Source organism: Cebidichthys violaceus, unplaced genomic scaffold, assembly GCF_023349555.1.
Source record: "Cebidichthys violaceus isolate CVI_PGR_0920_01 unplaced genomic scaffold, fCebVio1.0.p SCAF_91, whole genome shotgun sequence".
In the NCBI taxonomy this organism is placed as follows: domain Eukaryota; kingdom Metazoa; phylum Chordata; class Actinopteri; order Perciformes; family Stichaeidae; genus Cebidichthys; species Cebidichthys violaceus.
In genome coordinates this window covers 247597-275268 of record NW_027176977.1, presented here as the reverse complement: position 1 = coordinate 275268, position 27672 = coordinate 247597, and the positions used below count along the sequence as shown (strand labels likewise).

The 27672-nt window shown below is 40.2% G+C and overlaps 2 protein-coding genes across 4 annotated transcripts; both read left to right on the top strand.

The window, feature by feature from the left end:
• Positions 1-555: 555 nt before the first annotated feature.
• On the top strand, positions 556-6573 carry ssr2 (signal sequence receptor, beta). 2 transcript variants are annotated; one of them, XM_068704421.1, is made up of 6 exons: positions 556-643; positions 1242-1402; positions 4042-4140; positions 4871-4979; positions 5095-5172; positions 5716-6573. In XM_068704421.1, the coding sequence occupies exons 2-6, from the start codon at positions 1242-1244 to the stop codon at positions 5824-5826; spliced, it is 558 nt and encodes a 185-aa protein (XP_068560522.1). In that variant the 5' UTR covers positions 556-643; the 3' UTR covers positions 5827-6573. The 2 variants fall into 2 exon arrangements, with proteins under 2 accessions (XP_068560522.1, XP_068560523.1); XM_068704422.1 differs by having other exon boundaries at positions 583-643; positions 1239-1402.
• A 3897-nt stretch (positions 6574-10470) lies between these two features.
• si:dkey-240h12.4 (death-associated protein kinase 2) lies at positions 10471-27204 on the top strand. Of its 2 annotated transcripts, XR_011102192.1 has the most exons (13): positions 10471-10763; positions 14498-14639; positions 18224-18445; positions 18820-18958; positions 19061-19190; positions 19394-19442; positions 19664-19690; positions 19944-20096; positions 20340-20385; positions 20478-20567; positions 21748-21831; positions 24648-25654; positions 26594-27204. XR_011102192.1 is itself a non-coding variant. In XM_068704399.1 (12 exons), exons 2-12 carry the CDS (start codon positions 14578-14580, stop codon positions 24726-24728), a joined length of 1083 nt encoding a protein of 360 aa, XP_068560500.1. In that variant the 5' UTR covers positions 10471-10763; positions 14498-14577; the 3' UTR covers positions 24729-26198. The 2 variants fall into 2 exon arrangements, 1 of the variants encoding a protein (XP_068560500.1); XM_068704399.1 differs by lacking the exon at positions 26594-27204 and having other exon boundaries at positions 24648-26198.
• The last annotated feature ends 468 nt before the right edge of the window (positions 27205-27672 follow it).

The window sequence follows — 27672 nt, the reverse complement described above, 5'->3', positions numbered from 1 at the left end:
CGACCCCTGATCTGGTCAAACAAACGCCTAAATGAGGATATGCAGCAGCATTGGACGTCAATTTATTGTGGTGGGTGGTAACTTCATATGGTGAGAACAGTGACACGGCTGCAAGGCTGGTTATCATACCAACATATTAACTACATAACATTTAGGACTACACTTTTTCAAAAATGTTAGCTGGAGACAGCCACCCTGAGTGGTAGCCATATGTTGTCTGGCCAACAAAAAGCAAAACAAAAAGTGATTTTGCACAGCTGTATTCAAACAGTCGAGTAGATGAATACGTAGACTGTTCAGTCCGAGTAACACACTCCTGCCCTCTGTTACAACCGACACACCTCAGGTTGTAAAACGGGTGCAAGCATACAGATTATTTGCCTAGTTAATAGTAGCGAGCCTTTACAATGTGACAATATATGGTAACAATACAGTACACGTCCGGTGTACATTGAATGATTTCCACTTCAGTCAGAGGAAACAATACCGCTCCTAGGCACCAGGGGCGCTGCGCGGTCCGCCGCCCTCCTTAGTTCCCTTTCGGTACACGTCATGCAAACAGCAGCTTTAAGCTTCTGAGCATGCGCATCTTCAACTCCTCCTTCAATAACTGCGACTCGAAAGAGAAGCACAGGACGTAAAGGTCTGTTCCTCTTCTTTCTTTTATCTATACTAACTGACGTTTTAGAATCACATCTAAAATATTATTTTAGTTTACATAACCTAATGTAAACGTAGATAAAGAGCGCTGTTCTGTAGTGTAACGCTAACTCTGTCCCTGGAAGCTAGCGTTAACGTCATTATGTCTCTTGTTGTCCACGTAGGCGTCTGGAACAGGAACGTTAAACGTCAGTGTTCAGCACTCTGATTTGAAGACGAGCTTCAATCTTTATATTTTGACTAAATCTATCCACTAATGCTCTCAACTTTTTGAACAGAAGCGCCGCGTTGTTTGTAAAACTAGCTTTGAAGAATGGGTCGGGCTTTAGCTAACTGTTAGCCAGAAACACGTTTAATGGCATTCCATTTGTCGTGTTGTATTCCATAAGCGCATGCTAGTTGGTTTTACTGCTGGCTACGTTAGTCCGTGTTCAAAGGCAGCCTTCGTCTCTAGATAGCAACATGTATGTGGACACGAGAACTCTGGAGTCCTCCTACTTAAACCCCTCCTACTTAAACCCCCGTCTCTCTGGCAGTGAGTCCTATTTGAATTGTTTAATCTCTGCCTGTTTTCTCAGCAGATGATGAAGATGCTGCACGTGTGTTTGGTCCTGGCTCTGATCGGCCTGGGCTCAGGAGAAGAGGGAGCTCGTCTGCTGGCCTCGAAGTCCCTGCTGAACCGCTACGCTGTGGAGGGCCGTGATCTCACCCTGCAGTACAACGTCTACAACGTGGGCTCCAGGTCAGCACTGAGCACTCTCCCACAAAGCTGTCATTCAGAACGGCCTGTGAGCCGTCAGCCTCCTCTGACGGATCCACAAAGAGTTCAACTTGATGGGATATATTCAAATACACTTTTCATAGAAATTCAACACTACAACATGAAATCAACAAACAAAAAACCTCAAACAGTGTGGTGTGATTCATGAAATGGTTTTAATTAGCCAGCTATAGACCATACACTTCAAACAGGCCATAATAGAAGCATGAATATACACTATACCAGGAGTATTCAATTAAAATACAGAGAAAGAGAATTTCCTTATGCAAAGGTTGCGCTATGATTTAGTCCCATATATCTTAAGGTAGCCAACGGTTGTATTAACAACGGTTGTATGTATGTATCAACAACTGACTGTCAAATCAAATAAAGAAAGTTCAATTGAATAATATCTCAATAATATTTGAACTGGATGAATTATAAATAATACATTCTCTATTAATAAATAAATGTGCTAGATTAAACAAACATGCATAACAAAAAGCTTTTATTTTATGTGACTCTTAAAATAAAGTACTTCATTTTAGAAAAATTAATTTCACTGAATTGTCCTGCAGCTTAAAATTCATGTGTGAATTGACGTCAATCAGAAAAGCCACGATATATTATCTTCTAAAAAAGAGAATCTGTGTGCATGGACTTTATCTGTGGTTATTAAACCACTTGTTTCAGCTCTATTCTGTTAACATCATTGTTGTAAGTGAATTCATGTGTTAGGGTTCTGATTAGGGCTGCAACAACGAATCGATAAAATTTATTAAAATCGATTATTAAAAGCATTGGCAACGAATTTCATTATCGATTCGTTGTGTCGTGCGATAATTATGCCACTCAATAAGTCGTGGTGATGTTTGAGTAGAAAAAAAAGTTGAGTTGAGCGCAGAGCAGAGCAAAAAAGACCCGTAACGTTGTTCTGAAACACACGGCAGAGGAAGAGAAATCAGTACGACCTAAGTCATCCAAAGTGTGGGAGCATTTCACACTAAATAAATCGAAAAAGTGTATAAATTGCAAGATATGCAAAAGCAACATGGCACGGGAGAACCACGGTGATGATTCAGCACCTAAAATGTAAACATGTTGGAGTCCTTGATGAGGAGGAAGGGAGTTCAACAGCAGGTTAAGTCACTACAGAATCCTACTGTTGATCCGTTTGGAGGTGAGGGCCGTAGCGTCCCTCCAGTAGCTCTCCTGGTGCTGTTGTTTACTCGTTATCCAGCTTGACAAGCATGACAAGTTAGCGTTAGCTCGTTAATAACAGTAGTAAAGCAGGGGTGGTATAGTCTGCAAGACTAAAGACACGTTTTTATTCACTCGCCTTTTCCCCACCGATTCATCATTAAAATAATCGTTAGTTGCCGCCCTAGTTCTGATCATATTGAGCTCTTAGATTGTTTATTATCTGTGACTTCATTTCAGATGTGAGTGGGTACGTTTGCTTTGTCTCGTAGCGGCGCTTCACATTACCGCTTTTAATAATCGCCGTCTCTGAACACATGAGACATACTGGTTTTAAACTGAACACTTGAGACATACTGGTTTTAAACTGAAGACGTGAGACATACTGGTTTTAAACTGTGTGTGTGAGTGTGAGTGTGAGTGTGAGAGAGAGAGAGAGAGAGAGAGAGAGTGTGTGTGTGTGTGTGTGTGTGTGTGTGTGTGTGTGTTGCACTCGAGTCGAGGACAATGCTTATCAGAATACACATATTTGATTGGCCGGCTGCTTTAATACACAAAATCAAAGCGCAGGTTAGACATTATTGTGATGTTCCGGACCTTTGCGTGAGGAAGTTCTCTCTAACTGGACCTCGTTGAATCTGTATTGACTACCCTGGTCTGCGTAGTCTAATCCTGCTGACTTTAGCCATGACCGCACCAGGAAGAACTCCGCACCATCTTGTGGACTGAAAAAGCAACCGTTACCGAAAGGTTTCATTTGCATTTACAGTTAGGGATGTGACCATGTGAAATTTTTATATCACAATCATTGTCAGAGGATTTATTGCGGTTTCATTATTTAATGATATTAACCAATATCATTTAACGCTATTTTTTTTTTTAATCTGTAGTCTCTGAGCGGAGGCCACAAGAGCTGCACAGGTTACATACATTAAAGATCAGTTGTATCAAAACCTTCCACTGCAAGAGCAAAAACAGTGAGGAAATAACAGAAGAGCAGCTCAGCAACACATCAGCACCAGACGCATTCAGTGACTGCAGACCCTGACCGGCACCTCAGTGGTGAAGAATTCCTGATCCAGAGGCCGTTTAGCCCAAATGTTGTACAACTTTAACATGAGTCCCCTGCAGTGGAAATGCAAACACACTAACATTGCTTTTTAACTTTAAATTCTTCACAGAAGCTCTTGTTAAGCAGCTCTATAGCACTATACAAGTGCAGTCCATTTACCATTTACATGCTGTTAGAAACTCTCTCTGAGGCTGTGCTGCTAGCTTGTGAGTGAGCTACAATGAACCAATATTGGCCATAAACGGAAAGATTATGCTCGTCACTATATAAGTTAGGTATTTCATTTACGGATACATTTTGTAATTGTATTGCACTTAACCGAGTGTCCTCTCTGTGTCTGTCTCTACAGTGCTGCGCTGGAGGTGGAGCTGTCCGATGATTCTTTTCCCCCTGAAGACTTTGGAATCGTTTCAGGAATGTTGAATGTCAAATGGGACAGGATTGCACCGTATCCTTGAACCTAAATGTCTGGTGATGTTGGTGCTGTGGGATGAAGTAACTGAGGGCTCCACACTGACACGGATTCAGTCTAATAAAGGGGATGAGATTCCATTTCGAGCTGGCTCATAAATACATAGAGAATCCTGCTTTAAATGGATTTTCACATAAACCTCTTCCCTGAGCTCCCACAGTAAATACTAAACACTTGAGTTCTCTTCAGACAAAGGTCAAATATCAACATGGCAGGAGTTTGTCCCCACAAAAAGACAACCAGAAGTTCTATTTAGTTCTAAACGCCTGCTAAAGAGCAGCTAACGTTAGCCCAATCAAGTTCTCTCCCCATTCCACTTTTCATTTAAAGCTAGTTATTCTGCCATGTTGGTAGAGGTTAGCAGATCACTGGTGTTCTGCCTTGACATGTCTTAAAAAGAGGCTACATAATATCAATATATTACCACCATATTTTCTGTAGGGCTCAGATATGGAGGATTCTAATCATCCTGATCGATATACTCTGTCTATTATGTTCACAGACATCTACTGCCCCAAATCTCAATCATCTGCAGAGGTTACTATGTGTGTTTTGTTGTTTGTATGTAAAAATGGACTCCTCATCCTTGGCGACTGTGGCTCAGTAGTAGAGCAGGGTCGTCCTTCAATCAGAAGGGGCTCCGCTAGTCCATGTCCATGTGTCCTATCTTTTTCAAGTTATCTGATTTAACTCCTGAACCCTTCAGAGCAAGCAACGTCTCTCACACAGTGGTGCTGCGCCCCCTGAAGGCTGGTTACTTTAACTTCACCTCTGCCTCAGTCAGCTACCTGGCCCAGGAGGGAGGACAAGTCGTGGTAAAAGCAGTCGCTAATCTTCCTGGATCAAAGCAGTTCAAGTGTGTAGTGCAGTGAAGGAAACTAAAGTGTGTGTGTGTGTGTGTGTGTGTGTGTGTGTGTGTCCGTCCTACAGATGGGCTACACCAGCGCCCCCGGCCAGGGAGGAATCCTGGCTCAGCGGGAGTTCGACCGCCGCTTCTCCCCACACTATGTAAGTGAATCAGGCTCCTAACTGAGGGGACGGGAGATGATGGGACTTTTGATTCATTAGTTGACATAACACAGGACCATTACAAACACATTGTCTTTTTATTTTAGCATGAAATTGAGTTAATTCTATTTATTGGATGCCTAGTAAATCCCGTAATTGTACTGTACACCAGTTCTGTGATGTGAGTTATGTCTAGTGGATTATTATTCCATCTGAGTGGAGCACTTCATTCTGTTAATAAACTAGTTTATCTACACTAATGCAGTCTGCATTCAGTCTGATATGAGTTGTAATGTAGGTGTTTCTGTTTTGTACTCTACACTCGTGGATATGAATAGGTTGGACATATTAAAAACAGCTGTCAGTATGGCGCAACATTATTGAACAACACCGCAAACGATAGCCTCCCAGATGACCTCACAGTTGAATCAACACCTCTCCAAAAACATTCAAGCATGAAAGTGTGATTTTCCTTCCACTGAGCAGAGAATTAATAGAAATGATCCGACTCCTCACCCGCCTTCCCACGTCTCCCTTTTCTAGCTGGACTGGGCTGCGTTCGGGGTGATGACTCTGCCCTCCATCGGCATCCCTCTGCTCCTCTGGTACTCCAGCAAGAGGAAGTACGACTCACCGAAGGCCAAGAAGAACTGAGAAGGCACCGTTTAAGGGGGGGGGGGTCTCTGAATAGCTTAATAACCCATATTGGGGTTGAAAGTCAAAAGAAAGTGCGGTGACCAAGGAACGTGATTGCGATCAAGAGAACTTTGGATCAGGAAGTAGGACAACAGCTAAAGCAAGGTGAACCATTCCAGTGTGCATGAACGTGACCTCTCTCTGTTCTCGTCTACAGCTGCTGGCCAGTTCTTCACATTTGACATGGGTTCATGAGACAGAACAATTACAATGACTGTTACTACTGTAACTGAATTTTGTAATTGTGTACATATGGAACTGAATGCTGATTTGAAGTTTCTAGCCAGTTGTTGAACTTGAAGATAAATTAAAGGGTTTTTCTAAATCTGTCTGGTTGATTTCAGAGTTTTTCAGTTTTGTAACATTTACATGGATCCAAACAAAAAGTGATTTTAAGGTTCTGTTTAAGCATGGAGTTTGTCATTTGAATCAAATCAATACCATCCAGCGTAGTGGAGAGAAATCTGCTGTTAACAAATAAGGCAGAATTGTGTATATGAGCCATTATTTCAGGGTTCTGTCATGTTCAGGCCTAATGTTAATCTTCACTGAATGCTCTGCACAGGCCTCTAGCGTACAGAGTGGACATCCGCTCCCTCACGCAGCCCCTGTCTTTAGAATGAGCAGACAGCTGTGGCATTACACACTAACAGTCACTGCCTTACATCGTGAGATATTGTTTTGAAATAAAATGACTGTATTGGATGTTTCTATGTTGTCCTGATTCCTGCATTGTTGCCCGGTGAGAACGAGTCTCGTGAGACACTTTTTTGTGTGGGGTAAGTTATTTAGCGTGAGTCACGTCACACGCGTGTGCTGTTTGTTTGAGTTGTGCCACTCACCTGAAGCATTGACAAGAGGAGCTGTAAACGTTTCAGAGGGAACCAACTCTCCAGCCTTATGTCTGCCATAAAGAGCCTTGAATCAGTAGTGAGAGAGCATTTTGGATAGAAAATGACCAGGGAGTCGTGTGAACCGCGGATTAACAGTTTAACCATCATAGAGTGAAAAAAGAGTTTTACTGCTCGTCGTTATCGGCCTTGAATAAGTAAAATTATGTGATCTGGAGATTGGCTTTCTAGTTGCTAGTCTTATAATGCCGTTACATTGTGAACAACAAATGTTTAAATCTGCAGGTGGAGAACTAGTAACGTTTGCAGCTAACAGATGTTGAAGAGCAGAGCTGTATGGCTCTGGTATGGAGGTTCCATTGAACTAGATTATGTTGCGTTCAAGCTCCACTCACTAAAAATGAGTTTTGGACTAAATTAAACTATAACGTTATTATGATGTGTTCAAATGTAATCTTGTAAAATGTAGTTTTGGTGAAAAACTTAAATAAATTCAGTTGTTTGAAGGAGATGTTCTCACAATGATATAAAATAGATATTAGAGATGAATTATGATCAGTTTAACTTCCTAACACTAGCTCTAAGCAGTTTATATACGTAAGCATCATTAAAACTATTAATTAATTAAAGAAGATCTTTTATTTCCTAATCATTTGAACTGTGTGTTTTTTGGCAAATAACCACTGTTGATGACTAATAAAGTAAAAGTAAATAGTTGAGGATGATTGTGGTGAAGTCTGACCGGAGTGGAAAGTGGTAGGAAGCAGAACCGAGAATGAGTTAGTTCACATCAGTGCAGGTGACACCGATTACTTCCTCAAATGATTAAGGGACAAAAGCTATCGACTCTCAAAAATGCACAACAGTTCACAACTAACCAAAATACATGGTCTGGTCTGACCCCATGACATCACTGCTGACGTCATCCAGTATAAATACAGGAAATGATTGGGTCCCTCCTTCTGTAGCCTCTGGACCACATGGTGGGCATGGTAAGTAACAAAGAAAGCTAATGATCAACTAATGAAATGCAGAACTGAATCAATAAAGATGAACTAATTTAACAATAGCTGTCTGTGTTTTACTTTAACCAATGTTTGTATGATATGAACCATAATTTAATAAAACACAAACAACCAAGGGATAGTGGACAAACGGTGTGTTCTCATCCACGTTGTCACAATGATAATACATACAGTATTTTAGTTTATTAGCTTTAGGCCTATTACAAATATTCTGGTTAATAATCCTGAAAACTGTAAAACAGTGATATTTTCTCTGACAATGATACTGATATCAAAATTTCATGAATTGACATCCCTAGATCAGACTGGTCGCCATTTAAAAAACGTTCTGCAGGAAAACGAGGTTGCAGTGGGAGGAATTCCAGTAGCCTTACGCTACATGGAGTGAGCTGAGCTGGGTGAAGCTAGTCTGGCACTAACATTAGCTAATCTAAATTTGCGTGTGAGTTAGCTTGCATCACACTAGTATATTCTGATGAATAACCTCTTCATTAAAGTACGTACTTTAAATGAAGCGTCAACACTCAGGTTCCAAATCTAAGCTCCAAGGAATGCAAAGATGTGTCTCACCTTTGACAAACTGAACACCGGGAACGTGCCATCTTTGTTAACACGGTGTCAGCCCAAGACCAGAAAGACGGTTCAACGCATCCATTAGTAACTGTCATCCAACAATAGCCAAACATTTGCATGTCAGCATGAACAAGATGATAAATGCAGTAGTATTCGTTCCCAATTATCATGTCTGTGTAGGATCCTGTTCGTGTCGGAGAGGAAGAGGAAAAAGTGGATGTTTCAGATCTGCATGAGGAAGTAAAGTAAGTTACCGGTTATGTACAGAGATTCAACTGGCACTTGGTTAACTGTGCATCTTATTTGTAAATTGTCAAATTGTAATGGTTTAAGCCCTGAGGTGAAATTGGAAAATTGGGAGAGACTCAGTATTTGAGAGACAGAGAGGGTTTAGCAAGGGTAGAGGATGTCTGCAAGGTATGGAGGCAGCTGGGGAAGGGCTTTATGAATAAAAACTGGGATTTTGTAGTTGGTCCAGTGGGAGACAGGGGGCAGTGGAGGTCTTTTGGGACTGGAGCGATGTGGTGTCACATTTGGTGTGGGTTAGAAGTCTGGCGGATACGTGTCAGTAGCAGGTTGTGTGGGAGAGGCCCGGATGTTAGATATATGGCGAAGGTATGGTGGTCGAAGGAAAGAATGGGATCAAAGATCACATCAAGGTTGCGTGCATGGGAGGAAAGGAAGACATTGGTATCAATGTTGGGGTTGTTGATTTTGCTGAGGGTGGACTTGCAGGCGATGAGGAAAGATTCTGTTTTGTGGCTGTTGAGTTTGACATTTTTTTTGTTGCATCCAGGCTTTTATTGCAGAAAGGCAGCAGTCAATGTTTGAGAGGGGTGGGGGATGGTTTTGCTTGTAGTGTGATCCATTGGTTAGGTGGGACTGGAGCCAGCTAAGTGCAGTGCCTTCAAGCCTGGAGAACAGGATGTTGTGGTTAACGATATCGAAAGCTGCATTCAGGTCAAGAAGAATGCAAATGTTAAGGGCTCCGGTGCCAGCAGAGATGAGGAGGTCATTAAAAACGTTCAGATGTGCAGTTTCTGTGTTGTGGAATGGGCAAAAAACAGACTGTATGGCTACAAATAGGGTATTGGAGTGCAGGTGGGTTTGGAGACAATGTTTTGTAAGAGGAAGGGAAGGCTGGAGATTAGCCAGTGGTGGTTGAGGCAGGATGGATCAAGACAAGGTTTTTTGAGGATTGGGGTGACAGAAGCATTTTTGAAGGCAGAAGGGACAATTCCATGGGACAGTGAGGAAATAAAGAGGTTGGTGAGGGGAGGCAAGTCTAAAAAATGGCACCCCTCCCCTTTCAAGTGTGTAAGAACCTACGGTGGCTGCAATAAAGACACACTCTCTCTCTAGAGACAGTTTGTGGTTTGTCCTTTCTGGGTTACTGTAGAAACATGGCAGTGCAACATGGCGGAGTCACTGGACCTTTAAATCCACACAAATGAACATCTATGGAAATGCATGAATTAATAGGTGTCTGATTCGGTCACAGAGGAGTGTCATAATCAATTTTCTCTCCAGGCTAGCTGTGGTAGTTCAAGTTAGCTGCAGTTGTTCAGTTGACACTCATTAGACAACAGTCATTCAACTTGGTTAGATAAAAGGTTGAACAATTCATGTATTTCTGTGTTTGTAATCAGTGGCAATTTACATAATCTGATATTCATAATTTGTTCAGGGTGACTGAGAACTGGGTCAAGATACAGTCAATGAAAACGTCCTATTTATGTTTTTAGGCAAACACAACCAAAATGTATCTTGGCTGATGGATGTGTGGTGATTCCGGTGTGGAACCAGACACCTGTTACACCTGTTAACTATCAGACCAGTTCCCTCACTTATTTCAAACATCTGGCATCCCAAGATGCTGTTCTTCTATAAATGATCTTAAAGTGTAAAACAATACGGAAAAGATGCCAGGTTGTCCTATTACATACTGCTGTAAGCTGTACTGTAAATACATATGCACACTGAATGTAGCTGAATCGTATCAATGGTATCAATAGCACCTTTATTTTTGGAGCTTTTCCTGTATAACTGTACCAATGCAACGTCAGGTTTTTGTTGACTGTGTTTCTAATTAAAACGTTCTCCGCTTTTATTTTGAAGGCTGTCTGCAGTGCTTTTATAACGTAGCAGCTCTGGGAGCAATGTATCCACAGACTGTACATAAGAACATCTCAGTTCGTCTCGTCTTTGTCAACATGAAGACTAAAATTAAAGGCAGGTGGTTGAACGTCTAACCGGTAGGAGGTGCCGCGGACGCCTCAGGTCGCTAAGCTCGTATTTGCAGGACATCCGCATTCCTCAACCGCGAGTGCGCTGCAGGGCCGAGAGCACAGCGCCGCACGGACATCGAGGACATCGACGCCTCTCGGGAGCAGAGCCTGGTCTGATCGATGGGATAGACGACCTAGAAGCCGAGCAGTCACACTGGGTACGTAACCTACGTTCTGATTCAAAGACTACTCCCATGTCTGTGTCGATGGCAGAGAGAAAACTGTGTTCCCGGTGCATGTTTCCGTACGTACACACTCTGAAATCCACGCAGCAGCTTTCAATTTGAACTGTCGCACTTGTGAGATTATAAAGTGGCTATTGCACTCAGTAAACACTGCAGGATTACATAAACTAGTCCCACAGGTAGAGATTACTAATGTAGGCGACTGGCCGGTGCAGACCAGATAATGAAGTCTAATGCACATTTTATTAGGAAAGCTATAAGGCCTATTTCACAGAGATATGTTGTATTAAATGGGTATTGTATGAGAAGTAAGTTAACAAAAAAAACACATCATTCCATAAACCGTATTTTATCTTGACCACTCTTATTCTCTTTCCTTATTCATCCCTCTCTTTTTGACCTATTTTTGTTATACAAAATAAAAACATAGCTTTATAAAGATCACAGAGGACCCTGATTAGCCATTCTCATGTCAACTGATGTGGACATTTGTGAATGCAAAGGCAATACTGGGAATCATCTGACTAAACGTGTCTACATTTGAACTGATCACAGACGTGTAATCATTTTCAACATGATCGTACAGGAGTAGATCCAGCAGGCACAGCTCTTCTAGTGGTAAGATGATGAGTCTACTTCTGTGCCCTGTGAAAAGATGTGCTATGTTAAATATACATTTATATATAATAATAATAAGACTCATGAGACTTTGTGCCAACTTTTGGAACTTTACTGGCATTCAGGCAGATTAACTGGACAATGTATCTCAGCAGCGTCTTCCTACTATCATCCTAGTCTCAGCTGGTCTTACTCAGAACCCGGAACCCTCTTGGACTACTCACTGCTACAACAGACATCAGCAAGAAATGTTCCACTAAACCTAAACGATGTTCTTTTACAGCAAACAATTCTTTGTTGCATATGTTTTCAGAACTGAAGTAGACTATAACACGATGAATTCAGGGCTGATTGTTGCTTTAACAATAATACATCTCAGTCTATTATCCTGATGATAATAATAATAATAATTCAAATAATACACTTTGTTTATACAGCACTTTTAAAATCAAAGATGCAAAGTGCGTTGTGGTTGAATCAGATGAATCTTTCTTCAACGTACATTTCTAAAATACATCAATGTCTTCTGCCTTATGACGAACAGCATCACCGGCAGAATTGCATCACATGTGAGGTTTTCAGTATGCAGGCTCTTCTTGTTTGATATCATCATTCTGTAGCATTTCCCTTCTTCTCTACAAGAGAAATATGTAAATGGTAAATGGACTTGTACTTGTATAGCGCTTTTCTAGTCTTCAGTACACAGGGAACCAGTGCCTTTACAAGGAGTTAAGTGACATATTCAATCAGATAAGACCTCGTCTTTCTGATGTTAAGTAAGCAACACTGCCGAGCGATAGATGCAACATGCTCAGTGGAAGTTAGTTGGTTCAATCACAATGCCCAGATTTCGAGCAGACACCCACACACACATCATATACATTTTAGTGTAGTTTTAGTTTACAGGGGTGTCACGATTTGGTTTTTGATTTAAACATTTTTGTGCAGCACTGACGGGTATGCCACTGTTAAATGATGGAGTCTCGATTCATTCAAATCAACAGATTGTTTTTTTTTTTGCCATGACTGTCATTTACATTTTCAAATTCTTTTTTTAAAAAGAGAAGCTACATGGTTTCAAGCGTAATATTTTTTGGAATATACCACACTCTATGGTCAAATATATATGTTATTAAATATGTAATAGCAATAACTTATTTCACCAGTCAATCGGGAACAAACTGTTTATGAACAAAGACGATCCACTAGATGGCAGGAGGGTACTTCACTGCACTAGCTTAAAGAGGTACACCTGCATCTCTAACTCTTCTGCAGCCTGACCCCAAAACGAAACGGTCAATGATGCATTTGTTGTTTACATAACTCATGGAGAAGGCAAAAATAATGCCACAGCAGAGACGTCAGGGAAGTAGGAGGATACTGAAAGCTCATTTTGATAGATTTTCCATTAGAATCAGTATTGTGACACGCCTAGTTTATACTGCCTTCGAGATGGTTTAAATAGTTTTTTGAGCCTTGGTGTCAAGTCCTTAGCAAGAAAATCAAACTTTAAAAAAATCGGAATCGGCCAAAGAACTTTAGTCGGTTATAATGCACAGCTTGACGCTGGGTTCTTTAATACTGTATCATAAAGGGAAGTCAGAAGAACTAAGGGAAGTTAGTTTCACAAAACTGATGGGTGTGAGTGGTGTGATAAAAGAACCAAGACACGTGTCATCAGAGAGTGAGGGGAATTGGGGAAAAGATACAAGGTCAAAACTCCTATTAGCATATACTAGGTGATGGCTAGAATTAGAATATAACATTTTTCGGGACAATTGTGAATTGTGAAGAATGTAAAAGTATACAATAGGAGATAAAGAGCTATGATAGGGCAGTGGGCAGGACAGAGTTGGAGGAAAGAGTCTCCGTCTTTTGTAAAGTAGGGGGTTGATTTATTGTCTTGTGGTATTGCAGCCAATGTTAAAAAGCCTCAGGTTCACAGCCCAAAAGGAGAAGCTTAAATTAGGAAGCACTACACCCACATGTGATGTGGGCTTTTGTAGAAGCTGATTATGTCATCCAGGGACCTTTCTATTCCACAGAAAGGCTTTTATGAAACTGATACCTTACGTAGTCTTGGTAAAGAGCGACCATGGTTACACTTTTCACTGCAATGTATGTGATACAATGCACCATTTGAACATAGCTGTGTCCACATTAGTGTGTGTTGGTATCTGGAAGGAGCGGATGTGGTTATTAGCAAGTATTAAAGAAATAATGATTGGTATTAATACAATTATAAGAATAATTAGAATGATTCACAATGTCAATAGTCAAAGTACTATTGTACATTCAGAGTGACCTGTGGCGGGATGAATTTGAGCACTGACTATAACAACAAGCTATTATCACAACACATATGCACAAAATAATCACAGAAACTGCTCCTTTAAATATAACATTTCATTTATCTTTAACAATACAATATTTTATATTGTTGATTAGCTATCAATAATATAAATCAACAAAGATCCATTATCTTAGATCCATAGATCCAACTATAAGCATACAAAACCTAAAGGCAACAAACAAACACTTGCCTACAGTATTAATGTTAGCTAGTCCTGATGTGCAGGTTGCAGCTTGCATGGTAGCCCTGTCATCAAGGTGTGAATGGATGAATGATGACATGTCGTATTAAAGCGCTTTGAGTGGTCGGGAGACTAGAAAGGCGCTATACAAGTACAGTCCATTTAGCGTACAGTCATTATGTCCTGACATGATCAGAGGACAAGTCATAAGAAAAATTCATGCAGTAAAAATCAATGATCACTGATCAAAGTTTACACAGCCAATAGAGTTGCACTTTATCAACTGTATTTTAATGGAACTTTGTTTTTTATATTTTGTGAAAAACCAGTATATTTCAAACTAAAGTCCTTTCAAACACGTTTAAAAAAAAGAAGAAAGAAAAGGACTTGGACACCCATTATTAGGAAAACAAAATGTGAACTAATCATTTAGGATTTAAAAGAATCTCTAAGGACATAAGTGTTTGTTTTTGTTGTTAAATTTTGATTTGTTTGGAGAAGACCACATAGTGTGTGTTAATTTGCACTTACTGGCATGTTACTGTTACTCATCAGGTCCAACTTTGGTGTATGTGAAGTTTGGAGGACCATGAACCACTTGAAGTTGGACTAACACAGGAGTGAAGCAAAGCAACATGGCGGTCTTCAAGCCTGAAAATGTCGAAGACTTCTATGAGATCGGGGAAGTTCTGGGAAGGTATGGATACATCAACTCGTTTACCTCAATGCAGCATTAGCTATTTGGACTTTTACAGATGTTGTTGAGTTTCTTCTGTTGGAAATGAAACATTGTCTATGAAGGTAAAGTGCTGATTTTCAGATTTAATTTAAGTGTGCCCATATCTCAAAGAAACCAAATATCTTAACTGTGTGCATGGTTAATAAACTTAAAAAGAAAATCGCCCAAAAAAGGAGAAAAGCCATCACTTTAACAGCTTTATGAAGCCAACACAGTTCCATGTTCCATGTCTTAAAACATTTTAGACTGACATAGAAGTTAGTGAAGAACACATTCTGTTGGATTGATAACCAAACTCAGCATCCAGCTTTTACTGAAGTCATTTTAAGTTTTGATCTTCACTGGCCTCACGGTTCGATTCAATTATGATTCACCTATCAACTAAAGAAATGCACAATGATTCTTGATGTGTCCCGGTGCATATCAGTGTTGCTTTTTAAATTTAAAATTTGACTGCCCATGGTTACTTTTTCAACAGTTAATACCTGTGGTGTTCGGGATTGTTGTCGATCCGTGAAGTCATGTGATATTCGTTTTCAACTGTGTTCGTATGGACGGAAATCATTTCGGAAACAGTACTGGAACGCCCACGTTGAAGTAGATTGTTTTTGTTTGAAAACTGTTTAAAAATCGAGTCCTAGTAAAGGTGGATACAGCCTTAGTTTGTAGTTTGTTTGTCTCTACTGACGTAGGCAATATTTTTTTTTTTATATGCAGATTTGGTATATATATATATATATATATATATATATATATATATATATATATATATATATATATATATATATATATATATATATATATTAGTGCTGGGCAACTTAACGCATTATTATTGCGTTAACACATTAATTAATTAACGCCAACAATTATTTTATTGAGCATTAACGCAGTTTAAAAAAAAAAAATGCAATACACACCGTTGATGCCAGCAAATCACCCAAACAAGCGGTGGAGGGAGGCTTCGGCAGACTACGTTGATGCAGCGTGTGGGAGAAGTATAGATAAACAAAAGCAAGACAAGCTAACAAATGCCACAGAGAAGAGGATAGATACAAACTGCAGGATGACTAGTATTGTGGAAGATGTCGGTCTGAGGAACGTTCTTAGGATCAACGAATGATGGAACGTATGAGCCTCTCAAGACGACCATCACAAGAAGAATACATGAGTTGTATGAAAAGGAGAGGACTACAAAAGCAACAGCGTTACAACATGCACCAGCTGTTGCTCTCACTGGAGGCTACTGTTGATCGCTGGGTAACCGTCATCACCTCGGAGTTCTGGTGCATTATATTGATGAACAGTGGGAGCTGCATTCACATGCTCTGACTGTCATGAAAACAGAAGACTGACATTTTGCTGAAACGTGCGCAGAACATTTTATTCATGTTGCACAACAGTGGAACGTTTCAAATAAAGTCAGCACACTGAGCACAGATAGTGAAGAAATATAACTGCTACTGTGTAATAGAATACTGCTGTTAAAAATAACCTGATTTGTTTAAAGTGTTTGCAAACCAAATATTATTGCACTTTTGTTCATATAGCAGGACTTTTAAAATAAAAGTGAGCAATACACCATTTTTGATTCATTATTGAACTTTGCGCATTACTGTGATTAATCGCGATTACAAATTGTAATAGTTGCCCAGCACTAATATATATATATATATATATATATATATATATATATATATATATATATATATATATATATATATATATATATATATATATATATATATATATATATATACATACCAATCAAAACGCTTTATGTCATTTACCCATTCACACCCCTTCATACACTGATGGCAGGGGTGACTATGCAAGAGACCACCTGGGGTAGCAATTTGGGGTTAAGTGTCTTGCCCAAGGACACATCGACATGAACAAGCGGAGCCGGGGATCAAACCGCCGATCCTCTGATTGAAGGACGCCCCGCTCAGTTGCCACAGTCGCAGCAAATCTGAATTCTGGAAATCTGTGTGTGTAGTTGCGATAGCTGTTAGGCTGTTAGGCTGTGGCGGCGATGCACTCAGCTGTGTGTGTGTAGTTCTGATGACGCATGGCTCATCAAACATGGAAAATTATGAAACATGGTTCTGGATATCTTATTGTTACCAGAGGAAAGCGTTAATCACCAGGGACCAACTTGTCATTGTCTTCTTGCACTGTCTAAACATTAAGACAAAGTTCAAATGTTTAAAAGATTCACTTGTCACCAATATCGTTGTGAACACACTTTAAAAAAAGATGCTAGAGTAAAGTGCCAAACAACAAATAATGCGGTGGTGGTGAAAAACCCAACAATCTTTTAACAAAACCCAAGTCACAGCTGCTCACGGCCAGAAACGCCAGTCAAATACACTCAGGGAAAATAACCAGGGGCTGACTTTACGTTAGGTAAGGTAGACAACCTGGGCCTGGGGCCCCAAAATAAAATGGCCGTTAACATTTATTATTATGTTTAGATATAAAGGTATTAAATTATGTTTCTATTCTGACTCATTGTACCCTGAAATAATTCACCAAAGGTCCCCAAAGTACTGTGAACTTCTACTTCAGAGGAAAACATTGTAATAATATATTTACCTGATAGAGAAATGTTTCTGATTCAAATTGACTCTATGCTATACAAATTATATTCAAATATGATGCATTATTATTCATGAAACTATCCAGCATCAGATTACAATTGAATGCTCCACGCTGAAAAGACGTGAACTAAATTTAAGTACGTTGTGCTGTACGTGAAGTAAACATTAGAATGCAGGACTCCGGCCTAATAATAGTTTTACTATTAATACTATTGAATAAGCTTTAAGCACATCTCTGATTCAGTCGGGATTTCCTCTGTATGGCTCTCAACATGGCCAGCGGCGAGGAGCTAACAGAGCTTACAGGACAAACAGCGCAAACAATGAAATCATAGCAGAACAGTTTTAACCTGGGGGGAACCAGAACAATTAACTAGCCAGTGGGACACACACAGTGGGAGCACAGGCGCCTGGCTCGGCTTAACAGAGTTCTAACTAACGTTATTAGTTGGCAAAAACAATCACAATTTGAGTTGCGATGACAGAGTTGCTGTTCCAGTTTAGGTTATCTGCTCATGCTTGTTTACTCCAGGGAAGTGACTGTTAATAAAGTGAAGCGTTATCAGGCTATATCCAGCAACCAAAGTGAACTGCGGTCTATGAGCTGCAGTCTATGAGCTGCTGTCTGATGCTGCAAACAACATGCTGGACCGCAGAGCCCTGAAGCTCCACCCCCGCTGCTACACAGAGCGTTGTTCATTTGGTTATTGTAATTTTTTTTTTTTTTACCATTTTGAACGTGTCCCCTGTCCAAATTGCACCAAATTTGACAAAGCACCCCATGGGGTCTCAAGCAATACACCCACCATATTGAGATATGTGAAAGACAGGCAGACAGATTATTTGCTTTGTAGTTAGATTGTCAGAACAACACAATGTTGCTGTATCTCAAGCTCAGTGTTTACTGTCTGTGAATTACTTAGTATGTTCTTGCCCCTACAGTGGGCACTTTGGTCAGGTTCGACAGGTTCGGGAGCGGGCTACTGGGACCTGTTGGGCAGGCAAGTTCCTGAAGATCCGGAAGAACACGTGCAGCCGCCTGGGCCTGGACAGGAGCTCTGTGGAGAAGGAGGTGGAGATCCTCCAGGCTGTACAACATTCAAACATTGTGACTCTCAAAGACGTTTTTGAGAGCCGAGCCGAGGTGGTGCTCGTTCTGGAGCTGTGAGTTGTCTCTGTGTGTGTGTGTGTGTGTGTGTGTGTGTGTGTGTGTTTGATTTAGTCCTGTTATTGAAGTATGTTCTCTAGAACCCATCTAGTGTGCATCTGCATGTTTGCATGTAAGTGTCATGTGTCATGGCAGCTTCAGTATGTCACAGCAGACATTTGGAAAAGTGTCGCTCACAACAAAAATGTTGTGCCAGTAAACCCTTTGCTTCCAATCTTAAAGGAACAGTGTGTACATTTTACTGGGATTTATTGGCAGAAATGGAATATAATACTTCTAACTACGTTTTCATTAGTGTATGGTGACCTCAAAAAATAAATAAGAGACAAAATAAGAGAAACACTTAAGACATGTCTGTTTGACATTTCAGTGTTAGTGGAGGGGAGTTGTTTGACTTCATTGCTGAGAAGGAGAACCTGCTGGAGAGTGAGGCCATTGAGTTCATGAAACAGATCCTGGAGGGACTGGGCTTCATGCACAGCAAGAACATCGGCCACTTTGACCTCAAGGTACCAGTAAACTGTTGCTTCTCTGCTTGCTCTGGATGTTTGGAAACAGATGTGAACTCAAATTGGACAGTCCACCGTAACGACATGTGTGTCTTTATTCAGCCAGAGAACATCATGCTGTCCGAAAAAGTGGCTGCGCAGCCCAACATCAAACTCATCGACTTTGGCCTGGCCCACCATTTTCATCAAGGGGAGGAGTACAAAAGCACAAGTGGCACCCCGCAGTACATTGGTGAGGATGAGTAGTCCTTCATTTGTGTCTTTGTTTGTTTTTGTTTTTATATATCAATCTGTGAGAATTTTTTTATTGCATATTAAATCATTCACGAACATGCACTAAGACCGGCAGGTATGAGGCAAGTCCAGGGCTCAAAATATAGTTTTCTGTGTACATGCAGGACTTCTTTCATATGTCTGTCTGTCCCTCTCTTTCAGCCCCTGAGGTGATCAACAGTGAACCTCTGAGCACAGCAGCAGATATGTGGTGAGTATTGTTCGATCTCCAACAGAAACTGTTCATATCCATGATTGAGCACACAAACATTTGGTATCCAAAGCTTGTCTCTTCACTGCTTTGTCTCTGTATAAATTTCTCTGATAGGGCCTGTTCTGAGCCTCTCTCACTGTGTCAACACAGTGACATGTTGAAAAAGTTGAAAGCACACCACATGACTGCCTGCGTCTTTTGCTTTTTTTCTCCTCCAGGAGCATCGCAGTTATTACCTACATACTGTAAGTTGAGTTTGGGCGTTGGTTGGCATGTGAGTGCTTGCAGACATTATGTACTGTATGTTGATGCACACATTTAATGATCAAAAGCATCTGCTGTCTCGCACTATTTGAAACGATGTGAATTCAACCACCTTTTTATGGTTTATAGATCTTATAATCATCGTGTGTATTATAGCCTTCAGCTTTTTTCCAGCTGGAAGCACAAAAACCTTGATCTGTATTGATGGCCTGAGATGTCTCACTCTGTCCTCAGATTGAGCGGTTTGTCGCCATTCCAAGGTGAGACTGATGAGGAGACTCTGAGGAACATCAGCGTCATGAACTACGCGTTCCCTGTACAGTATTTCAGCATGACCAGCTCCATGGCCAAAGACTTCATCCAGAAACTCCTGGTCAAAATCCCCAGGTATGTCGTCTAGCTAGACTCTTTGTCGTGGTGTTCACTGGGTCTGTGATAGGAAAAGGACGCATGATGTACTGCTGTTGTTTACAGTATATATTGAAACGTGTAGATTGATTGATTGACTGAGTCATTGGGTTATTTAGGTGTCCTGCGGCTACATGGGCTTCTAAGACATGAGACAACAAAAAGATTGTGACTTGTCAGTTCTTCCTGCTCTCGTTGTCACGACTTTTGTTTTGATTTCAGTGAAAGAATGACAGCTGAGGATTGTCTGCTTCATCCATGGATTAAGGTTACTACAAGTCTTCTAACCTTCTTCGGTTGTTTGCTGCTAAATGTTACTGCGTGTTACTTAGAACGACTGCAAATGTTCGTCTGTTTCAGCCCATCACACGCAAACAGGTGGCCAATAGGAACCGATCCTCAATCAATATGAAGAACTTTAAGAAGTTCAACGCCAGAAGAAAATGGAAGGTAAGTGTGGATATGTATGTCAAACCAACATGTAAGTATAGTATATTTGTATCAAAGGGAGATGAGGATCAACATGCATTAAGACTCAAACTAGGGGTGGTGTGTTTCGTGGTCGGCGTACCATTTTAGTTATTGAGCCTCGTGAGCAGTGACAGAGATTATTTCATACAGTCCTTGAGTGTTACATTGACTTTAGGTCATGGTCACATAATTTGGGGGATCGACACACTGACCCGCTCTACACCCTGAGACACAATAAGCTTTTACTTAAGAGAGCCCAGCAGTGTTTTCACCTGTAAACAGCACTGTGATGTAATTGTGTTGCCATTATTAGTAGAAGGCTAAGAAAAAAATATTGAAGGTCGATAAAAACATCTGTGTTAAAATCAGAGAAGCACATGAACAAAAGTGAGTGTAATATGTTCTCAGGTCAGTTACCCAAATCTTATTACAAATAGCTGCCTCACCCCAAATATCCACTGCATGTTTTCATTGATAATTATAGACACACTGTAGTGGTCCACTGGTGAAAAACTTGATGGCAACTGGGGGTCCTTCTTATTTTCATCTTTTATTCAGCAACAAAAGTCATTTACAGAATGGTAAGACACTTTTCATCTGTGCACCCGCAATGCTCGGCATCGGAACTGATCCGTTAACTGACCAATTAACCGTTAACTGACCCGTTATTTCTCAATCAATTCTGTAAAAAAGGCTAACCAAACATGCTCAGAGCTATTACTGTACAGGCAAAGCCTGAAGGGGTCTACAACAAGGAACTAAATACCTTAAAGAATGAATAGATGAAGTGTCAGATTGACCAGACAGAAGCACCCTCCATCGTTTCAGTCAATTCATATTTTCACTTGTGTTCCCTGCTGCTAACACCAACAGAAAGGCACAGACACACAATAGGATGGATACCTTCATTCATTGTTACATCCTCTGACACAACAATGGGATATAGCCGTTTTCTGACTGGTGAGCTGTTGACATTGAGGCTAGTCGTCCTGTGTGCTAGTTAGGGGTTCCACACTGGGTCTAGCTACCTGTTTTAATGACCGAAATAAATGAGAATAAAGTTCTGCCCCATCCTCGGACATAGTACTAACGTTCATGTATTCTGGTTGGCTGGCAAGCTTTCCTGAACACTGTAAGACATTGTCTCTTTACCCCCTAGATGTCCTATAACATGGTGTGGATGTGTAACCGGCTGGTCCGGTTGAAACTGCTGAAGGGCAGTTCAGATCCAGATCCTCTGCAGGTGAGACCACTTTATTTCAGTTAACTAAAGTCACATATTGATACGTATTTATTTTTCTATTATTGCAAGAGATTGCTCTGGTTGTTTATTTTAGAGACCAAAAAAACAATTTTACGTTACAAGGTAATAAGAAAATAATTACTTATTTTAAGGTAAAATAATAATATTATTAGTGCTGGGCAATGATTACAATTTGTAATCGCGGTTAATCGCATGATTTTCTTATGTGCAAAATTCAATAATGAATTCAAAAGTAGTGTATTGCCCACTTTCATTTTAAAAGTACTGCTAGATGAACAAATGTGCAATAACATTTGGTTTGCACACTTTAAACAAATCAGGTTCTATTTAACAGCAGTATTCCCTTTACACAGTAGCAGTTAAAATACAGTTATAATGATTCTGATAATATTCAGATATTCAGCCGGTGTTCACAACTTTATTTTCATGTGTGTAATAGATGCAATTTGAAATATACACCTTGAAAACTGCATGTTCGTCAAATTCTCAGTAGCGATAACTAAATGATATGCTTATTATACATATTCCAAACAAAACAACTTCTTCAGCAGGAAGAGACGCCACACAAACAGCTGTTCACTGCTCGCTGTGGTTCTTGTGTTAAAAATGTCCGCTTAATAATAAAATTGCATTAATGCGCAATAAAATAATTGTAGCCGTTAATTAATTAATGCGTTAACGCGATAATAATGCGTTGACTTGCCCAGCCCTAAATATTATAAATTATTATTATTATTTTATGTTATATAGCACTGTTTTAATGTAAGTACCAAGTACCTTCCAGATTTATTATTAACAAAATAAAGAAAATCAAATAAACCATAAAATATGAATATAAAGAGGTAATATGAAGTGATGGAATAAAATGTAGAGAGAACATTATGTGTAGGCCCAACTGTGGCCTGCTGCCCATTTTTAAATGGCATCCGATTCATTTTTTTTAAATAAACTGGAATATGGCTAAAGCATATTTGTAATACATGTTACTGTATAAACATTGCACATACTAGTTTAAACACTTCATGTTTAAACCAATATTTAGCAATATCTGCCTGTTTACACATTTACACATAACATCATATACTATTTTAAGTGGCCATATTAGAGTTGTGAAGTATTGAATTAATTTAAAGTACATTTAAGGACAGCACATATAGAAATACTTTTTAGTAATATGTGGGCTATAGACTGTTAAAGTGTTGAGTAGTCAGTGTAGTTTGATAGAAAATGAATCTTCTTTGGCACATTGGGGTTTTCTGATTTTCTTGCAGTGTAACTGGTTGAAAGCTACACATTCACTTTTGTTTGACTCCTAATATTGTTGTCCACGATCCAAAACGTTTGGCCATCCCTGCTGTTGACTACTATCTTACTACTATCTTATAAAAGTGAGTTTTAAGGAGGCATGTAAATGCTGCAGTAGAGTCAGCCGATTGCACACTGAAGGGAAGGCTGTTCCAAAGCTGAGGGCCAGGGCCAAGGTAGCGCTCAACAGATAACAAACACACACACACACACACACACACACAGAACTACCATCATGCAACTCAGTACATCTCTCGCTCCTACATTGCTAAATTTGAGACCCGAACACAAACTATGTTTTTGGTAAATATTTTCTCTGCATTTGACCCATCCCTGTATCAGGGAGCAGTGACAGACGGGCACCATGACAGGCGCTAGGGGATCAGTGTCTTGCTCAAGGACACTTTGACTCAGAACACGTCCCAGCCAAGGATCGAACCGTTAACCCTCCGGTTCCCAGACAACCCTCTTAGCCCAGTGAGCAGGAGTGATTTGTCTCAAAAAAGAACTAATCTAAAATAAGAACTAAATGATCACTAGCGTCGTTTGCAAAAGAACATGAAGGTCATTTGTTAAAGACAAATTATTAAAGAGGATTTAAGAATAGGATAATTTGGGGAAAAGTAAGTGAGCTACGTAGAGCTTTAGATATAGGTTTTAGCCAATCCCAATTTAGACCACCTGCCAAAATGTTGTGAAAGTAGCTGTTCAACCACTGACAGTGGTCTGTAGCACTCTACTACAGTAATAAAAACCCTTAATATACAGGCCAAGGAACTCCTATTGCTGACTGATTTAGAGAACACAGTATTCACAAGAAAGTTAATAAACATTCTACGCTGCATAGAGTTGACTTCATCCGAAGTAGAGTTGGTGTGTCAGGTTTTGGATAAAACAATAACATAGGTCATCAGTTGATTTGGCCCAGATACATAACAAATACATCAAAGTGCATTTTATATGTGTTAACTGCATGTCAAATTATTCAGAAAGCACAAGTTACCGTATGATCGGTTGCTGACGAGCAATGTAACATTTAAGAGGTTATTTTTTAAAGGGAGTCCGGCACAGTGCTCCCTCCACATAAACACATTGGGGCTACATTACATCACTTCTAGCAAACTTCCCAAAGAACAATGAGGGTTCTGTTCTATCTGAATGTCCTCTGGTCCAGCTCAGATAAAAACACAACAACACTGAGTCCGTCAGCACGTTAGCGAGCCTGTTTGTATCCGTTACCGACAACGTTATCTTCACTTCACTTGATTTAGCAGTTTAGAAAACACTTAACTGTTCTAGTGTCATACAGACATGTGAAGGATCCTCAGACACCTTCTTTGTTCTTGGACTCAGGGCAGTGCTCCGCTGCAGAATGAATGTAGGGGAATTACTAGAATCCATATTTCCAGTTCCAGAAGTACAGATGTATATGAGACTCAAAATGTTGAGGTGTTAGATGTAAATGCATCTGTACTGATCCTTTCCTCCAGAGACAATGTGAAAGCGACGCAGAGGACACAGAGAGCAAGCCTGCTTCTCTGCTGCGTCGAAGACTCAGCAGCAGTTCATAGAGCTGAGCAGAGAAGAACCAGGATGTTCAGCAGGAGGGGAGCATCGCTGAAGGGAAATGTTCGAGTGAAACAGACATCTACTGTCTCAGAAGTGCTCAGGATGGAGTGAGCACTGCCTCATCTGACGCACATTTCTTCATGGAAGACCTTCAGTGGACTGCTCTCAGCTCATTGTCACTGAGGATACATGCCTTTAATGTAGCTTGTTGGGAAGTGTACAATGTATTTGGGTGGTTGCTGATTTTGGGAAACTCTTTGATAACAGTGTGCATAGAAAATGCACATTGTGTTATCAAAGAGACTATGAAATTGTTTAAGATGTCCTGCGATAATACCATTGGTAAAGAACACAAGGAACAGTAAAAAACCTAGCAACAAGATATAATAGAGCCACTGTTGTCCATCATGTAGTCAATGTACACAAACTGTTACCAGATATTGTTCTCTACTACAAGTCCTGCCTCCTTTTTTTTTGCTATCGTGTGAGAAGCTGTAGCTTTGCCAAAGCTCCGTCAACTAGATGTGCATGAAGGCTCAGTGAGGAGTGATTCAGTAAGGGACAGATTTTTCAATATGGGACAATCCCATATTTTAAGCCAATAAGCTTCTATAGCCTGCCGTTATTTTGACCTTTTCTCTCTGTCCCCCTCGCTTATAGACACCTTTCTTCTGTTTGGGACTGTCCTTCTAGTCCAGGATGCCTCCCTCTGAAAAGCTGAGGGAAGCAGCTGTGAGCTGCACTTTATCGGAGGTGGTCGAGAGTTATTTTTGGTTATTCTTTTTTTTTTTTTCCAGTTTTCCACCTCCCATGAAAAGCAGTGTGCAGTTGCTTCTCGAAACTTTGTCTCATTCAGAGTCCCAAACAGGATTCTGTGTCCGTCAGATGACTGAAGAGGATTTTACCATTTCAGCTGACTATTGGACAGGTAGAATTTTGCTTTAAATAATATGACTTAATCTTATTACCTTATAACTTTATTTTTGTAATATGACTTATTTTCTCAAAATAATACTTCTCCAAGAACACAGATTTGTGGGAAATGTTTTCAATGTGCAGTAAGGTTTGAACGCGAGCTGAAACTGTTGCTCATTCCAAGCTCAAGTAACTGTGGAACTCAAATCCACTGATCATTTTTCACACTGGAGAAGATGCAATATTTGAATGAGTACTTACTACAATATGTCATGCTTGTTTGATGTCTTGTACTCTCATGTATTATATTACTTGTCTTGTGATGTATCATTTTAACATGGCACCATCATACACATGTTGTAAATAAGTTCACCACCTACACATATTATCTTTTTTATTCTCATCTGTCATCTCATCCAAGACTTAAACAATTATAACACATGTTCTAACTCGTGTGCATGAGTTTGTTGAAATCACCTGTAATCTCCTTTTCATCTCATTCAGTTGACAAAGCAAATTTCAGTAAATATATAACAATGAAACTGCAGTGACTTTAACCACTGTTATGAGCTATACTTGAGTCTAAATCTATATAGAATGTATTTACATATGTACACCATGATCCTGAAGTTGCCTACTTTCCATCAAATACAGTGAGCCAAGACAATTGAAGCCAATGCAGAAGTGCCTTTAAACGTGCATTCTTTCTGATGGCCATTAGGGGGCGACTCCTCTGGTTGCTTATAGAAGACCGATTGTGTAGAAGTCTATGAGAAAATGGCTCTACTTTTCACTTGATTTATTACCTCAGTAAACTTTGTAAACATGAGTCCTGATGAGAGTGAATATGAATTAAGCTGCTGGGCCTGATAACATCCCTGGTCGTGTACTAACATGTACCAACCAGCTAACTGATGTCATCACTGATATTTTCATCATATCTCTGTCACAGGAGAGAGTTCACACCTGCTTCTTTGTTCCTGTACCTAAAACGTCTGCAGTGTCCAGTCTAAATGACACTCAGCCCCATTCTGATGAAGTGCTTTGAGAAACCGGTTCCTCCGCATCAAAACCAGCCAGCCTGGACCCTCACCAGTTTACATACAGAGCCAACAGATCCACAGCGGATGCTGTCTCCACTGCTCTCCACTGCTCGCCACTCATCTTGAAAATAACAACACCTACATCAGAATGTTGTTTGTTGAGTTCAGCTCAGCCTTCAACATAATCTCCCCCATGAAACTGAGTGGTAAACTGAGCATCCTGGGCTTGAGTGAGTTCCCCACTCTGCAAACAGACACCAGGCAGTTCGGATTGGCAGCCACACCTCCTCCACTCCTGTGTTGAGTGAAACGTTTGACCATGCCAGGGGACGGCAGCCTTCACTATCCAAAGAGACATTTTGCCCTATAAAATTTGCCACCAAATAAAATTTGTCTGGAGCCGCAAAAGCTTTTTGATATCACAGCTTATAAAGTTTTATATATAGTTATATTATATATACAAAAACTATGGTTTGTTGTATTTATGAAATTATAGAACAAGAATAAAGACAATTCTTGACGTTTTATTGCTATTTTCAGTGACAGTATCACCTCAGGGTGTTTAAAACGCATGTGTTTTACTACGTTTACACTGAGCGTCCACACTACTTTTCAAAGCACCGAAAACGGATAAGTTTGAAAACTGGGGTTGCTTTGTCATGTGGACGGCGTAAAATTTGTCTGGAACTGCAAAAGCTTTTTGATATCACGCATACATTTGGAAACGATCACGCGTTCACTACTTGATTGGTTCTTAGCAGTCACGACGTGTCCTTCCCTGATTCGTCACGCCCCTATCACGTGACCCTTTCCCGGAAATTATAAATAACAGCCGTGATTACCGATCGACTACCAAGTTAAATCAACATGGACAACTGATTACAGGTGTTGCTGACTTTGTTGTCTTTACTAGCAGCTGTTGTTCAGTTACAATCTGCATTTTTGCAGAGGAAGCAGCTGTTATTGGAGCGATTAGTGAGCGGCGTGT

Bases quoted from the DNA above. Each gene is read 5' to 3' on its own strand.
- ssr2 (XM_068704421.1), top strand. From the start codon at position 1,242: ATGATGAAGATGCTGCACGTGTGTTTGGTCCTGGCTCTGATCGGCCTG. The intron at 1,403-4,041 runs GTCAGCACTGAG...CTGTCTCTACAG, and splicing joins GTCTACAACGTGGGCTCCAG to TGCTGCGCTGGAGGTGGAGC. The intron at 5,173-5,715 runs GTAAGTGAATCA...TCCCTTTTCTAG, and splicing joins GCCGCTTCTCCCCACACTAT to CTGGACTGGGCTGCGTTCGG.
- si:dkey-240h12.4 (XM_068704399.1), top strand. From the start codon at position 14,578: ATGGCGGTCTTCAAGCCTGAAAATGTCGAAGACTTCTATGAGATCGGG. The intron at 18,959-19,060 runs GTACCAGTAAAC...GTCTTTATTCAG, and splicing joins TCGGCCACTTTGACCTCAAG to CCAGAGAACATCATGCTGTC. The intron at 19,691-19,943 runs GTAAGTTGAGTT...CTCTGTCCTCAG, and splicing joins GCAGTTATTACCTACATACT to ATTGAGCGGTTTGTCGCCAT.